The sequence below is a fragment of the Cupressus sempervirens genome, chromosome 7 (assembly GCF_028749045.1).
Source record: "Cupressus sempervirens isolate cs-2001-9-10 chromosome 7, ASM2874904v1, whole genome shotgun sequence".
NCBI lineage: Eukaryota > Viridiplantae > Streptophyta > Pinopsida > Cupressales > Cupressaceae > Cupressus > Cupressus sempervirens.
In genome coordinates, this window is record NC_143124.1 from 145,985,847 (window position 1) to 146,004,313 (window position 18,467).

At 35.8% G+C, this 18,467-nt stretch overlaps 1 protein-coding gene across 2 annotated transcripts in view; it reads right to left on the bottom strand.

Moving 5' to 3' along the window:
- The window catches only part of LOC149545941 (magnesium/proton exchanger-like), a 281,445-nt gene that overhangs the window by 237,868 nt on the left and 25,110 nt on the right, over window positions 1–18,467 (bottom strand). For both annotated transcript variants that reach the window (XM_089790886.1, XM_089790887.1), the window contains one exon: window positions 2,902–3,345. In XM_089790886.1, coding sequence (XP_089647012.1) covers window positions 2,902–3,337 — 436 coding nt within the window. In that variant the 5' untranslated portion in view covers window positions 3,338–3,345. The remainder of the gene's footprint in view (window positions 1–2,901; window positions 3,346–18,467) is intronic.

Consider the following 18,467-nt stretch of genomic DNA (forward strand, 5'->3'; position numbering starts at 1 on the left):
CTCAGTTTGTCAACAATTATTTTCCAAGTTTTTCTCTAGGCTAATACCAGCACGGGAGGACTCTGACTTTCTTGGAGAGAACAAGATTGACTAAGCAATAGTTTTGTTCATTGTAGTCTGTTCAACTGATCTTGCTAAGCCTCACGATGCTTTTAAAAATGTGATTTTGTCAATTTGGGAGCTCTCTGTAGTTCTTGGAGAACAAGCATTTAATTTTTAGAGGACTTCAAGTTTCTAAATTTTATCGTAAGACCTCAAAAACATCATGGTATTGTCAGAAGTTCATAGTTATCTCATTTTCATGCTTTTTGCAACTTGATGAATAGTTATAACTTAATTTTTCCTCAAGTTGATAAATTAAAAAGGCAACTAAGCTATAATTATTAACAAAAAAAATGTTTTGGGTTGTGGCGTCAGGGGATGCTAGGCATAAGAGAGACTATTTTTACATAGTTGATTATTATTCAGTTTTAAAAAGAGAACTGCTCCAAACTGTTATTGTTAACACAAATTGTTTGTCATCTTGTTTGTATAAGAATGCTTAATATGCCTAAATCATTTATTAGTAGGGTGTGTAGTCTGAAAAGATTCTGTTTGTCAAATGTTGCTAATGTCCATCGTCATGAGTATTTTGCCTATGGTATATTGTGACTAAGGTGGTCTTGAGTCAAAGAGAGTATGCTTCGTCACATCCTCTCTACTATGTGAGCTTTTGGAGAGAATTTGGTTGTGTCAAATAAACTCAATTCCTCCCTGATCACTCTTGGGTCAAGCTTATGCACCATGGTTAGACTTTCCACATAGAAGGAATGCTAGTTCTTTTTTCCTTTAACCTTGCATCTGAGAAGAAACTTTGATGGTGGCCAAAAAATAGGGAAGTTGTTGAATAGTTACAACACCGTAGGAGATAATGAAGTCTAAAGATTGTATTGTCTCAATCAATATGCCTCTAACGCGCGTGGAGCCTTGAAATTTTTTCATACCTATTTCAAGCTTTCAAGTATGCATCCTGGATTGAAATCCTTTCTCATCTTGAGCTTTGACATTAAACAGGCAAGGTTGCACATGGAAGTAAAATAGATCCCTTTTCATTTTGAGAGAAATCATTATTTCCTCTAGATATGATGGTAATGCCATTTGCAAGTTGTATGCCATGAATCATGATCAAGTTTATGTTTCGCTTCATTTGGCTGGTCTTTATATCATGATGTTGTGGATTGAGGATTCTCAGCTCTTGTCTGTGTCAAAGAGATGCATTAGATACAAAGCCATCATGCAAAGAACAGAAAAAGTTCAATACTAGACAAAGGTAGTGTCAAATATTGCAAGAGATTCTTGAGCAGAATAAGGAAGACAGATCTGTTATGGAGTTTAGCTTAGATATTGTTGTCAAAGGATTTTACCTGTAGACATGAGGGTGAAAGTAGTTGTTCTAGTGCATGCATACATGATTATCTAGCATATCATTTTCCGTTTTATGAATCCTACGATTTCTTGATATCACTAATTGTAGAATTATAGTAACAATGTGGAGTATGACAGTCACATATCCTTAAGTGACAATCCATAAGGATATGTCACTGTCATGAGCATGGTAGCTTATTTTGAACCCCAAAATATAGTCATAATGGACCATGAAGTTGGAATATATATAGTAAAATGTCATGGTTAAAGCATTAAGGAGTTTATACAAGCTTTGTTATCTCAGAAAGCAAGAAAGCCCAACATCAATTTTGTTTCCATCATATCAGAGATTGAAGTCCTGACTTCATCAGTTTCGTTTCTCTGTATATTTTACAGCATTGGATGTTTATTACAGGAAGCTCAAGTAATAGGATTGACAGATCCCATTGAAGTTGCAAAATTGAGGTCATTTTCTTGTTGATTCATCCCCAGCAATGAACCTTACAAATCCATGCTCCGGCCTAGCCATTTCTACAGAAAATATTGGAAAGCCTGACATTAAGTGCAACTGCCCAGACAAAAATGAAACCCTCTGCCATGTTAGACAAATGTACCAAGTGCATCACACAAGTAACTGAACCGTGAAAGGCTACTGTCAAGTTAAAAAAAACACATGCATCACACAAATAATTTCAATGTCATTAATTCTCCTGATATTTACAAGACAAGTTTTTCAAAATATTACCCAAAATATGCAAGCATATAGATCTACATCCTTCTTATGGATATGTCAAAATCAGCTCCAATAAAAATAATTCAATGCAAAGACACCAAACTCTATATTACTTCTTGGAAAACACAATAGGAGATCGCTACCTAACAAAAAATTTAATTGCAATTAACCTAGAATCAAAGGGATCTATTAAATATAGAAAGAAGGTGAATCAAAGAGTTCAATACATCACTCACATGCGCGTGACTGAGAGGCCAACCACACAGCATTATTACCCCCCTTTCTCTTTGTTAAAGTTAAATATACTAACGGCTGCTGAATTTCACCAAGCTTGAACCTCATTTGAAGTATCATATGTTAGCTAATGCACCAAGGAAAAGATGACATTTGCAGGAGTGATAATCAGGTTATTTATATTTTTAATTTATTAATGTTAGAAAATCAAAGGTTGTGCAAGATCATCAAAAGATCCGTACAATTACTAATGACAAATCTTGTGAGAGAACATATATTCCTAGTCTTGAGGACTCCCCTTCAATTTGAGATAAACAACAAATTAGCATCAAGCTTGGTGGAACAACTTAAAAAATCAACCAAGACTTGAAACAAAAGTGACTCGAAACTTAGGAAACCATGACATTTAAAACAGAAAATGAAACATCTTATTTCTGTAAAAGGAAGAAAATTAAAGAAACATCTCATTTCTGTAAAAGGAAGAAAATAAAAGAAATAAGCGTCATCACAAAGTGGGGGAGGTGAAATACCTCCCGCATAAAGTTGGCCAAGCTTTTGAAAGGCATCAATGGTAGCAAGTGATATGTGTGGAAAGCTTGTGCCAACTGCTAGTAAAGAGATATCTGCCAATGTATAATTCCATATCCTTTCTCTTTTTATCACTTTAGCTTTAGTGACAGGATCGAAAATAACAACCTTGTGGGTCTGTTGCACAACTTTCTCCATTGAAAGAAAAAAACAATCAGTTATAGCGGACAATCCCATAAAACAATATATAAGGCCCAACAAATATAAAAATGTTCGAATTCCATTGCCAATGTTGGTCTCAGCATAGAACAAAAGATAGCTCTTGCAATTATGCTCCAAGGCACTTTTTGAGTTGTTCGCAACAAGTTTAGAAAGAAGTCTAACTGCATAATTATGTCCTGCCCCGTCTGAATTGAAAATTTGTGTGTTAAAATGCATTGTTGCCACTGCAAAAGACAACATTGACACATAAATTCCAAGTCAGGAATTGGTCATCAGTTATCAATACATTACCATAACAATATCCTGAACACAACATTGCAGCTAAATCAGGATTATTATTAGACAAAAAAAATCCACTATATGAATGAATTATGCTTCTGGTTCAAATTTAATCAAGAAGACAAACAAAATAAAGAATTTACAATAAAATATTATATTTTTTCGAAATATAAATCAGAAATAGCTCAAAAGTCCTAACTTTTGAATAAAGAACTAAAATTAGATGATCAATTCAGTAATGTTAAGAGATAAAAATGATCAAATTTTCATTTTCCTACAAAAATTATACAAGTTAGGATTCAGTACATACATAGAATAATCTCTACATAATTTTCAACTTTTTGTTCCCCACCAACTTTGTCAAATCTACCCCTTTAATGTTTGTAAACCAATATTGCTTTCTCATTAACAAAATATTCTTTGAATATGGCAGACATACTGCTCTTCCACATGCAAATCTACCATTAGAATCCTGAGATTCAGTGACAAGAGGGGTAGTTTAACTTTTTCATTTTCTATGGGTTTTACAAATTTTATACTTCTGATAAAATAATATCCATAGATGATGCAAAAATTCATCGATCATCTTGAATGTGTGATAATAAACAAAATAATGCTAAACAAACAAAAAACATAAATACTACCTAAACCCTGCTGAAATGTCTCCAAAATGGCCTCAAAAGAGTCTGCATATGCTACTTTTTATACCATTTGACAGTGCATATCAGAAAAACCAGCCTTGGAAACTTTTGCTCATAAAAGTGTCAGATCTTTAAAAACAGATGCAGAATTTATTATTTATTTAGATTCAGAAGGTGAGCATATGTAATCTATCGTTTGAATTTTCCACCCTAAGAATGTTTTTCATCGTAATTTTAGGGAAAATATTGTTAATGTGTCCCTAATGTTTGGTGTAGGACAATGAATAGAAGTCTGAAAATTTATTTCGCAGACATGAAGCAAAAATGTACCTATCAATAACAGCCAATGATCATACTATTTAATTGCCCATATGGTAATCTGATTTCTATCCATTATGTAAAGATTTTTGTTCATTTGATTTCATAGCATTACTTGCAACTAAAATTAGTACCAAACCCATTCTAAGAGGTTGTCAACCAACTTCAATACTGTTTTTTTCTATTGACATAGCATTAATTGATTATTCCTCCAACAATAAATTAGACATAGAACTCTCCTCTTTTGTTTACGTCATGTTGTATCGATATAAAAGAATTCATATTGAGCCATCCTTCTACAAATAGAATGATCAATCTACAACCAAATACATTTGTAAGTTGTAATCATAATTAAGAGCTTCTAGGACTCAAATATATAGGAATCAAGTGATCTCACCTGTTTCAATTGTGCCAGCTCTCTAATGTGCAACTATCAATCCTTTTATCAAGTTTGTTTATTAGTGTCTGCATAAGAGGTGATGCCATTGTTGGTAACTTTCTAGCATATCCCCTCAAGATTTGTCACATGGATTAACAGCCTCTTGTGAGATCCTTATCTATGATGGTAAGAATTTCCTAAAAGATGCATCTTTCAGGAGAAATGGCCAGCTCAATTCGCAATAAATGATATCAAAGCAGGGTCCTAAGTTCAAATCTCCTTAGCGCTGAAAGAGAGATTGTTATAAGTGTGTAGCATATCCCCTCAAGATTCGTGACATGGTCTATCAATCTTCTATGAAATCCTTAACTGGATTGGTTACAGTTATTTAGAAGTGCATCTATTGGTATAAATGGCCAGTAAAACTCTCAGTAACTATCTATTAGGAAAAATAAAACAGAAAAAATCATTACCAAAATATTCCATATTCGATATTCAGAAAGGCGCAAAAGTCTCCTTAAATAAAAGCTATAAAACTATCTATTAGGAAAAGTAAAATAGAAAAAATCATTAGCAAAATATTTGATATTCGATAGCAAAAGTCTCCTTAACTAAGACCTATAAAAATTTATCCAATAAGGATAAGATAGACAACTAATATATGTAGAAACTTTCAAAAGTTTATCCTAAGAACTTAATTGACCGTTATAGCTAATTATTACAATATTATTTTAATACCTTCCCTAAGTGATTAGTCTGCTAACTATGCCAAGATTCTCCCAAAAACTTGAAATGATCTATTGATCAAAAAGCATATAAGGCTAACTCCTTTTTCTTAGAATGTTTTGCAACATGATCCTCCCTGGTTTGATTATTGATCAGCCAAACTCTTTATTTGAAACCTCTTCATCTGACCAAGTTTACCACAATAATGACATGTGATAGAATTCAAATTCTTTTAAGTGTCTTCTCTATCTTTAACCTTTCTTTTGAGGCCAATCTCTCTCTGGATCATGCCCTTCATTAATCAACTAGTAATCAACAACTAGGCGTTAAAGGTGTTGGCTAAATTTTTTGTAAGACACTGTGACCACAACTTACAAAACTATGATTTTAGGCAATCTTAAGTGAGATTACTCTCTCCTCTCAACAATAGAGGAGGCTCCCTTCTTACCATAGGTGGCTCCAATAAGGACTTAATGGGTAATTATAAAAAAGGGCAGTTTTCACAATCCTTTCCTCTTTTTTAGGGAATGATTTCACAATACTTTCTAAACAACACTAAAACAAAAAGGACTTGTTGCTATGATAATATCTATAGCTTCTAAGTTAACATAAGAATAACACAAACGATACCTATCTACTTTCTAGTGTAGAACAATTGCAGAAACCTAAAATCTTCTACACATATCCCTAATGATTAATTAACAACTTGAACACTTAGTAAAGCTTAAAGTCTTACACCGACACTCTCTAGGTTCTATAAAGAGTAGTTGAAATTGAAGCACAAAGTCTTGTAGCCTTATATTTGAAGCCCCTCTAACCTGTATTGACCTACCTCTTTTGTAACACAAAGTCTCCAAAAGACACAAACCAAATGCTTAAAAGATTATGAAAGTAAGAAAATGAATCAATGATTGAATAACCTATGCAACATAAGAATACATAAATCACTCACAAGTCTCACAACACAAAGTTTGGATAAAAGTGCTCTTTATAATTCACTTAGAAATGTTGTACAATGAAACACGAAGTTTTCACTCCACAAGCAAATTTTGCAGTCTACTTACATAAACAAAATATCCCTATTACAATGAAACCCACTCCTTTATATAGGTGAGGGGGTGGGAGAACTTTGACTTATTCAAACTAGAAGTCATAATGTACTTGACCTACAATTTCTTTACATGTAGCGACTCTACAAGTGAAAAGGTCACTTGCAATTACAACTTATTTTCCAATTACATGTAATTGTCAATAACAAAACTATAAAATGCATGAGGAAAATAAACGAAGTGTCTAACAAGACACAACTCCAATTACATCATCCTCTATCAAAGAGGTCTTCTTGTCAATAGATTGTCAAGTGTCAGAAATCTTAAAACCTATACGTGGGTGGCAACATTTGCAAAAAATAACACTTTGACCATTGCATTTGCTGACATTTACAAAACATTGATTTTTGTTCTTGCCCATGACTGCAAAAAGTTCACAATCACTCTTATTGGTTCACTACCACCTACTTGGAATCAGTCTTGAAAGCATTCTATTCTCATAATCATTTTAACACTTTTCTACCTTGTAGGCTCCATCATGTGGTGGTTCCTACTTATATCCTTTTGAAACATAGAACCAATGTGAAATTTCAGGTTTTTGTTAGGTATTACAGGTAGAAAAAACACATGTATTTGGTGTTAAAATGATACACAAATGCATTTATAAACAAGAGGTTGACTTTCCAACTCATAATCAGGGTTTTGAAATTCAATTACAAGTGCATCTAGGAAGGTTTATTACTTGCAATCAGGTTTTTAAAGTATGATTCCAAGTAGGAAAAAGTCTTCATTTATGCTTGGAAAACACTTGTAATCAGGTTTTTAATAAAGTAAAGTGACTATATAAAAGCTAAATAAATATTAGAAGAAATTAAATAAAAATAAAAAAAGTGTTTTTCCAATTTGGGCAAATACTTTATGAGATGGACAACTTTATTAAAAATCACAAAATGTGATTTGAGATCCAAAAGAGGTTTAGAGAATAATTATATAGGGCCATCTTCAATCTTAAAGGATCAAGTGGTTGATTTGTAATACATGAAATTTCTCCTTTTTCAGCTAGCCTTGACAGGGCAGCCATTTTTGATGACATAAAAATTTGTGGGTTGGACAAAAACCCAACAACGCCTTGAGAGATGAATCCATCCAAGGTTTCTTAAAGAGCCATATTGTTGCAGATTTGAGTTGCAGCAGCCAAGGAGAGGATTTAGTTATTGCAGGTTTTCACATTCCTTTGGCAGCTATGGTTTCGGGTGTTGACATGAGTTGAAGATATTTGCGAATCTGATCATGGCACATCTATGGCATCCATTTGACATCATTTTTATTGTGTTTTGACAGTTTTATGGACTGGAAATAATTCAATGTTGCTGGAGATAGGGTTTCAAAACCCTATTTTGGGGTTTGTTACAATTTTTAATATTTTTTCCAAACAAGCTGACTTCATTTTGATTGATTTCAGAAGCCATTGGAGGTGGGATCATATATATTTATCCTTGGTGGATTATTTTATACAGATTTTGATAGGAGGACTTGGCATATTTTAGTGGTGTTTGGCATTGTTCAACTAGGGTTTGGAGGTCAGTTTTATATATCAGAATACCAGTCAGCCACTTTATAATTGGTCACCATTTGTGATAGGCATGCCTTTTCCACTCAATAATGGGCTTTTGTTAATGCATCCAGATGTGCATAATCATTTCGATTAATTATAACCCTCATATTTGAAGGAACTTATTTGTTGTTGTAGTAATATCAACCCTAAATCATTGTACATAGCATTGTTATTCAAGGAGAAACCATAAATTAATGATGTGTTCATCATTTGTTTCCCATTATATTGGTTGTCATTTATATATGTTTATCTATGATTTGGCATTTAAAACATTTATCAAACACAAAATCCAAAACTCGGAAACTTAAGATAATTAGCATGGCAAGTGTTTCATGAAATGTCAAACAATCAAGATTGAAAAGAATCAGGTCAGAATTAACAGGGGCTTTTACAATCTATCTGATATGAGAAATCAGACTTCAGAAATTTATACAAGTTATATCATTTTATTCGAGTAAGATTTTCATCTCTACCTACATTTTTTCTCTTTTTTCACTTTGGATTTGTGAGTTTAGGTAAAAGTATAAGGTGAGTCTGAAAGGGGACATTACAAGCTGCTACTTAACAATAAGAAATAGGCTGTAGAAAAAAGGAGGGGCTGAAAAAAGCTGAAACTACATATTGAAAAGTTTGCCTCATGGCTGTGCAAATTTCTTTACCTTCTTTTATGTTTGCTTCAACTTTTTCCTCCAAGCTTTGTGCACATCAAATATTATTAATACTGTTAAAATAATTTACTATTCACGTTTTCATGTAGATGTTAATGTTTGTCCTGATCCCAATGGGTGTTGTGAAACTGTAACTTTTTAGGATTATTTTGCTTTAATTTTTTCACTATGTTAAACATCAATATCCATACATTCTTATCCATTTTCTGAATGATATAGGTTGCTTTGGTTTCATATAGCTATATGCTTTCTCTTTGGATTAACTATCTAGCTATATACCTCCTATTTAGATTACTTTGAAATTTAATTTAGATAGGTACAGTGAGAATCTGTTCATATATATATATATATATATATATGAAGAACCCATAAATATTCCTCAAACACAATGTTTCTAAACATCCAAGCTGATTTCACAACTGGATTTTCCATTAGTGACATGTGAATCAACCATTTACATTAAAATCTAACACAATAGGTTTAAACATGCATATATGTAATTAGCTACTTGAAATATGTATGATAACCAAAAAAAATATTTGGTTTGAAAAAAAACTTTTAAGTTTATTGCTTAAAAACAAGCAGAAAAATTAATATTTGTGGGGCTACTAGCTCCACAAATTCCTCCTTAAAATATTGAACAGTGGCTGCTAGCCAAAATAAGCTGAGGAGCTTCATAGGGACCTGCCCTAATTGAAGTAATCACGATTCTAATTAAAAGACAATTTTGACTTTCACATATAGGTGGAGGCGGGAGACGATAAATTGACAATAGACAAAAGTGAGGATGTTTAAAAGGTTTGGGCACAGATTTGTTGTGGCTAGTTAGTTCAATTGACTGAAATGCCATTCCCAGTTGCTAGAGGAGTAAAAAAATGCAAACCGATACCTATCTATGTGGCATTTCAGCTTGAGAAGGTTTGTAGAGGTTTATTGAATTGCTGGCACAGCTATTTGGTGTTACAAGACAGGTGTATGGATTTTGAAAATGTTATTGGATTGTGATTTTTTCATCCTAGAGCATATAGTTCACTCAAATGCTAATTTACCGATGTTGGTTCTAATGCTGATGCGGGTGCAGGGCACTGATATGTGGATGCGTGGATTTTTTTTTGGGATTTTGGATGTGTTTGGGTGCGTCCCTATATATATATATATATGTATGTATGTATGTATGTATGTATGTAAAGTTGTAAACTAGAATTTATGTATGCAAAGAAATACAAGAAATATACAAAAATAAACCATTCATTGAATCATTGTCATAATCAAATTGAAATAACAATAATGTCTAATTAGTAAAATACTCAAGTTCAAGATTCCAATGCAATTTAAATTACAAAATCAAAACTTAGTTCATGGTTCAATGTTGATCAATCAAGAGTCAAGATTCAAAATTCACAAATCACATTCAGTCAATCAGAATCATAAGGATTCTAATAAAAATCCACATTCTCATCATCTCCTGCTGCTGCAACACTTGCAAGTTCATTTGAACCAAGCGAGGTTCCAATTGTGCTAGATGCATGTGCTATGATGTTATCAACATCATCCATCATCACAGTAAGATCCTGAAGTGTTGCATCCAAGTTTGCACATTCAGGGGCTACATCCCAAAGCTTGGTTGACCCTTGTATCTATCCTCCTTATGTAACAAAAGACACAAGTTGGTATGTATATAAACCAAGCAGAAGAACTTGCAACCTGGATAGTGTTCATACCGTTATACTACAACAGAGAACTAATGGAAAATGTATGACAGAATACTCAATAACCACTCAAATAACCGAGTTCTTCATTGCAACATTCAAGTGGATATTAATAGGTACAAATATGGCAGCAAATGAGTATTATAAATGCATGTATATGCCAACGTTTATGTATTCTCTGAGCATAACACTATAACACCTTATATTCCCGTGAATGATAGTGGTAACATTACATACCGTGGGTTATACTAGAGTATGAATCACTTCATCGTGCTGCATTTGTTTCAAGAACAATCCAAAATACACGCTTGTTCAGCAACCCGACTGCACACCAAACTACTACTTGCGGCCTATAGAGGTGAAATGTTAAATGGTCCCGGCATCCCTACGACTGAGGTTTGGATGGGAGTCGATTTACTAGCTGACGTCTTCCACACCCTGTTATTTGTATTTCCAGGAACCAAATGCCTGGTTTACAAGCCCGACTTCTTATGGATATATTGCTAGTATCCGCCTTCCGCTACTGGCTGTGTCTCCCACACAGATAATAAACTGGCCTGCCTAGTATGAGCTTATTCAATCCAACTATGGCTTCCTCTTGTTACCAGAACACTAACCAAAAACAAAACCGACTGGTCTTGAATGGAGTTTACTCAATGCAATGTTCTGACCTGTATGTTGCCACCTAGTCTCTATATTCCAGTTAACGCCTTGCTGGGAAGATTTTCTTCTGAGAACAATAACTTCCAGCTTAATTTATGAAACCAATGAGAGAGCTAGGTTTGGCGTCCAACTCCACTCTCAAATTTCTCAAGGGTTTTTGTCCCTAAGATATAACCAAGTCACATCAAGCAACCTTTGGATTTGTTTAATATCATATATTCACTGTGTTTGTAAATTCCAATTTCAGCTTCTTGAAAACCACAAGGAGTAAAGAATGTGGGATAAAACTCCATTTTCATCTTGTAGTCACTTAGAGTCATTTTATAAAGTAAATAACTTATAACATTAAAATGACTTAATTTTCTTCTCACTTTAATAAAGTTCTGAAGTAAATTAATTTAAACTCCTATTGTGACTGGTAGACATCTTGCCAAATAATATTTTTAACCTATCCAGATGTGGAGATAGATTAAATTGGCTCCCATCTATCTAGAACTAAGAAGGGGACATGACAGTCCTCCCTTCTCGGGATTGCTTGCCCTCAAGCAATCTCAATGATGGATGCTGCAATATAGACTCACCTTCCCAAGTGACATCTTCATAAGGTAAGTTTTTTCACTGGTTCAAATATTCCCTGACAGTTCTGTTGCGCGGTCTCCTCTCACGGGTTTCAATCACTTCTTTTGGCACCAAAATAAGTTTACCCACTTCATCAAGCGGGGGCAAACTCACTGAAGGTACAACCTGCTAACCCACAACCTTCTTGAGGCACGAGACATGAAAAACATTGTCCGACAAATCCAGCTCATAAGCAACTTCTCCTACCCTCCTGGTGATATAATAAGGTCCATAAAATCTAGGCTTGAGTTTCTCAGAACCACTTTTCTTCAAGGAACTCTGTCTATAGGGATAGAGACGAAGAAAAACTCTATCGCCCACCTCAAAACTCCGTTCAGTGCAATGTCAATCACCGTATAGCTTCTGCTGATTCTGTGCCTGCTGAATATTATCCTTGAGAGCTCTGAGGATATCCTATTGGTCCATTATCCAATCTTTGGGCAGGGGTGCCCGACTATCCAGTAATGCCAAATCAATAAAAGAGAAAGCCTCATAACCATACAGAGCATGGAAGGGTGTCATCCGAATGGACATATGATAGGTGGTGTTATAGCAATACTCTCCCAAATATAGCCACTTAACCCATGCCCTCTGTTGTCCTACAATGTAGTTCCTCAAGTAACCTTCCACCCACTTATTCAATATCTCGGTCTGGCCATTAGTCTGTGGATGATAGCTCGTGCTAAGAGTCAATTCTGTATCTGTCAATCTAAAAATCTCCCACCAAAAGGTACTGAGAAACTTGCTGTCTCTGTCACTCACAATAGTTTTGGGTAATCCATGGAGTCGGAAAACCTCTCGAAAAAACAATTCAACTGCCTGGGAAGCTGACCAGTCTGTTGCTATTGCGAAGAAATGCACGTATTTGGTCAATCTATCCACCACTGCAAAGATGCAATCCTTGCCCTGGACCCTCGGCAACCCGGTGATAAAATCCATGGAAATACTCTCCCATCTCTGAGCTGGAATAGGGAGAGGTTGAAGTAATCCTACAGGACGACCCTGTTCCAACTTGTTCTGCTGACAAGTCTGGCACTCTCTGACATGTTATAATACATCATCCTTAAGCCCCTTCCACGAGAATCTCTCTCTAATCTGCCTTTAGGTTGTGAAAAACCCTGGGTGCCCTACTGCTAGTGCATCATGTACGGTGCGCATACTGTCCTCCTTCAGTTTAAATTCAGGTACTACGTAAATTCTGTTTTTGTAATAAATAACATCATTCGTTACCTTGTATCACTCATTTTGAAATATACCATCCAAAATCTGACAAGCATGAGTATTTTTGGAATACTCCACTAATAACTGTAATCTCCAATGTACAGAAATCTTTGAAATAGAGTAACATGCAAGCACTGGGGGTCGTCAGGAAAGAGCATCAACAACTATATTATTCTTCCCTTTGACATATTCAATGTCAAAATCGTAAGCCTATATTTTATTGACCCATTTCTGCTGCCTTTCGTTCAACTCTTTCTGCTCCAGGAAGTAACGCAAACTGTTATGATCCGTCTTAACTATAAATTTACTTCCCACCAAATACCGCCTAAATTTGGTTAAGGCATGCATGATAGCTAGCATCTCCTTATCATAGGTGGAATATAACAACTCACTGCCCTTAAGTTTCCTGCTCTCAAAAGCAATGAGATGACAGTCCTACATCAATATGGCCCCTATTCTGCTACCCGAAGCATCGTACTCTAAAACAAAGGGCCTAGAAAAGTTAGGAAGTGCTAGCACTGGACATGAACTCATCACCTATTTCAGCCTATCAAAAGCTGCCTCCACATCCTCTATTCAAGAAAATGCCCCTTTCCATGTCAAATCAGTAAGGGGAGCTACTACTTGTGAAAACCCCTTAGCGAACTGTCGATAATAGGAACAGAGACTAAGGAAACCTCGTAGCTCCGACACATCCCTAGGTGGTGGCCAATTTAGAATTTCCTGTATCTTCTCCTGGTGCACCTTAACCCCCTCGGCACTAATCACATGCCCCAAGTAAAGAATTTCTGTTAACCCAAACTCGCATTTGGACTCTTTTGCAAATAAGGACTACTCCTCCATGAGACTAAGGACCTCATCCAAATGTTGTAAATGCTCTTCCCAAGTCCTACTGAAAATTAAAATGTCATAAGAAAAAACCAGAACACTTTTCCTGAGCTATTTCTTGAAGATATGGTTCATGCATGACTGGAAAGTGGCAGGTGCATTAGTGAACCCAAACGGCATCACTAAGAACTCATAATGACCATAATGGCATCTAAAAGTTGTTTTGTGCACATCCTCCTCACAGACTCGAATCTGGTCGTATCCTAATTGAAGATCTATCTTCGAGAAATAAATTGTCCTACGAAGCTCGTCCAACAACTCATCAATGCGGAGAATGGGATACCTGTTCTTGATGGTCCTCTTGTTCAGTGTGCAGTAGTCTATACACATCCAAAGGGTGCCATCCTTCTTCTTAACCAACACTACTAAAGAGGCAAAGAGGCTAGAGTTGGGTCTGATATGCCCCATATCCAAAAGCTCCTTTATTGTCTTCTCTATTTCCTCCTTGTAATGACGGGGATGACGATAAGGAGTAGTAATAACGGGTTTAGCTCCCTCCTCAAGCTCAATAATATGTTCAAACCCTCTATCAAGTGGTGTCCCAGGAGGTATATCCTCAAACACTCTCCTGTGCTTATCTATAACTGTTTGAATGTCACAATGATATTGCTGCCCTGAAACTGTGTGGCTCACTCTATATCGTCATGTCTCAATATAGCCTCCATCCTGTGAGCTGAAATCAATTTGGGTCCACTATCAGATATGGCTTTGAGGACTACCAATCGATCACCTTGTAAGAACTCCAACTGCATAGTCTCATGGTCAAAGGTGTACCTGCAGAGAGTCCTTAACCAATGTCTACCCAAAATGGCATCCAATCCATCCAAGTCAACAACATAGAAATCAGTCTCCAAATGATAATCATCAAACTGTATCTAAAGACCAGCTACCTTCCAAGTACACCCCAAAACTTCATCGCCTGCTACTTTCACCTCAAACTCAAGAATGTCAACTACTGGTAATCCCCTCCTAGCTACCATCCATGTGCTAATGAAGTTATGTGAGGCTCTTGTATCCAAAAGGCATACGATGCGCTATCCCTTAACCACGCCTTTCACTCTGAAAGAATGATATGTCGGATCACTAGAAAGAGTGGCTATGACTGGAGGTTGTTCTATAATGTTCTTCTTCTTCTTATCTTCTAGGGCTTGCTCTTCAACTTCTTCCTCTTTGCTGCCCTCACCCTCTTCACCTCCTTGCTGCTCCTCTTCATCCTCAGATTGAACCTCAACATAATGTATCTTGCCTTTCCCAAGGCACCTGTGATCTGGGGTCCACGGCTCCCTGCAAGTAAAGCACAATTTCTTCCTTCTGAGCTCATTTCGTGTTTCAAAATCCATCCTAGGAGGAGTGGTTTTCTGCTGGTTTTTATTCCCTTGATTTGATGTGGATCCCATGTATGGTTTCTTCGGAGGTTATAATATAGATGAGGGTGAATCCAAGTCGTGAGCTATCTTGATTGCATCATCTAGAGTGTTTGGTTTAAGAACCTTAACCAAACCCCTAAATCGATCATGTAATCCCTCTGTGAATATCATCACCTTTGGCTGCTCTATCATGTCTGGCACCATAACTGATATACGCTGAAACTCATCAATGTACTTATCTAATGATCCACTCTAATGTAACTGAGCCAAGTCCCTGTAATAAACTTCAACATCCTTCCTATCAAAGTGGGTGATCAGCTTAGAGCTGAAAATCTCATATGAAGTAATAAGGCCATGATTCTACATAACTAACCCATGATGCCACCAATCGTATGCGACTCCCTCTAGATGCATAGTCGCAAATCTAATAGCTTCCACTTCAGCCATAGGCTTAAGTGTCAAATAAGTATCTAACTTGTGAATCCAAGCCCTAGCAGAAGTCTGACCACTACCATCAAAAGTGGGAAGAGTAAGCTTGTTCATTACATATTTTAGGTCCCTATTAGGAGCTCTCAGTCTCCGGTCTTGCTGCTGCCTTTCAGCCTCTCTTTTCTGATTTAAATACTGCATGAAAGACAGATTTTGTTTAATTTCATCCGAAAAAAAATCCCACTCATCAAATGTTGCCATAGCATTATCTGGTAACACATTTGGGGCTGCAAGTGGTACAACTTCCTCTTCTTCAGCGTTAAAAACAAAAGGTGTGTTTGTATTATGTGTGTGCGCTCTAGTTGCCCGAGGAGACCCAGCTATACTTCCACCACTACTATGATGACTAGGAGCCCTTCTTTGGATTGGAAGTAACTGCTGCATAGTACCTGCTAATTGCTGATTAGCATTTGCAATGTTGTTTTGTCCATCTCTAATAGCCCATAAAGTCTCTCGTACTTCCCTGTCCTGTTCATCTCCATTATGTGCCATTTGATTATTGTTTTTTGGTTCAACCTATTGAGTTATATCAGCGTGTTCACCTGTTTCCAAGATTATCTCCTCATCAACCAAGAAACTATCTTCAATGTCAATGTGTACTGAAGATTCTGCTTGTTCCGGCTATAGGTGATTGAATTTGTGTGGCCTTCTACTCATTCTTGGCTCATTTTTAGAATGAAAGAGTTATGCAAAAAATAAATTTCCCCCACAAGATGGCAGTTCTTGTGGCTTTGATATCATTGTAATAATCTATCCTTAACATCTGGAATTTTGGATTCCAACTCCTCCAACATCTTTATTTTTACAAACTATTTCCCAATTAATTAGGTGGCATTTCCTATCATCTTTCGAGTCTTCCCATAGGAATTTCTTCAAAGTGGTGTCCATATCTTTCTCAGCTTTGTGTGTAAGTTCCATGCATGACATATAATATATAGGAGTAGCAAACAATACTGATTTTATCATTGTGATGCGCCCAGGGAGAGTAAGCCATTTGTGGCACCAGGAAAAAGCTTTGTTCTTTAAGGAGTTTAGTTGCATTGATGCCACAGAAGACCTAGACTCGCAAAATTTTGGTTGGTAACATGCTCATAGAGAATCACAAGATGCCAATGATTTGAGATTGCATCGTCTAGGTAACATTGAAGAAGAAAATCTGATATTTCTCCTTATTCATATGTTGCCCCAACTGAACTTCGTATTCCAATAGGGTGTCCCTAACAGCTTTAGCCTCTTGCATAGTTGGAATGCCACATAGTGTTGTATCATCTACAAACAAATTTTAAATAGTCTTACTCTTAAGCTTCTTGAGATTATTTGTATTTGATTTATGAAACAATGGATTTTGGTTTTTTTTTTAGATAAGTATTATCTAAGGGGATAACTCCCTCTATTAAATAATGAAACAATTAAAATAAATCATGCAAGTTGTTCATTATGCAATCTGCCAATTTCATAAATCCTTTCTACTTGGTGTGGGTAGAACACATCTCCAAAATCACTATGAAATTGGTAGGGAGACAAATCACTTTGTCCTAACCACCTTTGTATAGATCCAACCTCTTTTCAACCATCTACACCTTGTTGACCGCTTCAACATAAAAAAACATCATAAACAAATCACTCCTTGGAATCACTTTAATGGATAAAAATGACCACCTTTATCTCATAGACAATCTCCTCGAACAAATGATGAGAAAAGACCAAAGCTTGGTGCATGAACCTCTCTTCTAAGCAACATTGATATGAAATATATCCAACAGAACACCATAATGTAAGTGTCCTCCATCCAAGAAATTCCCTCAAATGATTTTCTTGACAACCTTTCTTGTCGCCTTATTGGGCTCGAAGAGCTTGCACACCTATTGATCAACAAACACCTCACACTTACAACTAATCCTCAAGTACTTCCTTGCAATTATTGCCTTGCCACACACCTCTACTCAAAATTTAAATTCAAAATACAACAATCAGAGCCAACCAAGATAAAAAGTCAACCACACACCAAATAATTGGATTGAAACTCACAACTCAGCATCAACCACCATCAGAAGAGGTACCATCACAATCCACATTGTCAAAAATCTCACCCATCCACCATAGGTCAAGTCCAGATTGAAAATCTAGTGAATTTAGAAGGAACCAATGAATCAGACTTTTGTATGTCAAAGCCTGAATATTCATCATTTAGATTTCTTGACAAAGAATATAGGGAATTAGAATCAGAGGAGAAGGTAATGTGTCCTTTCATTTTTAAAATGTCCATTCCCAAAAAGGATGTTATTTGACTTAAAGGATTGCATTTCAGTCTCTTAATCCTTATAATGATGGTTTATTTAATGAAAATGGAGGTGAAGAACATGACGATTGGATAGTTGAGCTTAATGAAGATATGGATAAAATGCATTCCAAATGTTCTTATGTTCTTAGTGATGATTTTATTTTTGCAAGAAGAGAAGAGCTTGCAACATTCAGATTTCATCCCATAGTTATCTAATATAATATGTAGAGGTTACTATCAAAAGTAACATGTGAAGAGATTGTTTTATCTTGCAATTTGAAGGAAGGATGCTTGGTTTCAAATATTTCCATTCATTGTTCTAGTGAAATTAATGAAGTCACAAGTAGTGTTGAGCCAAATTATTTTACAGAGGTTGTGATGAAGAGTGGCTATTTGGGCATAAATGTGCACAAAAAAAACTGCATTCCATAAACA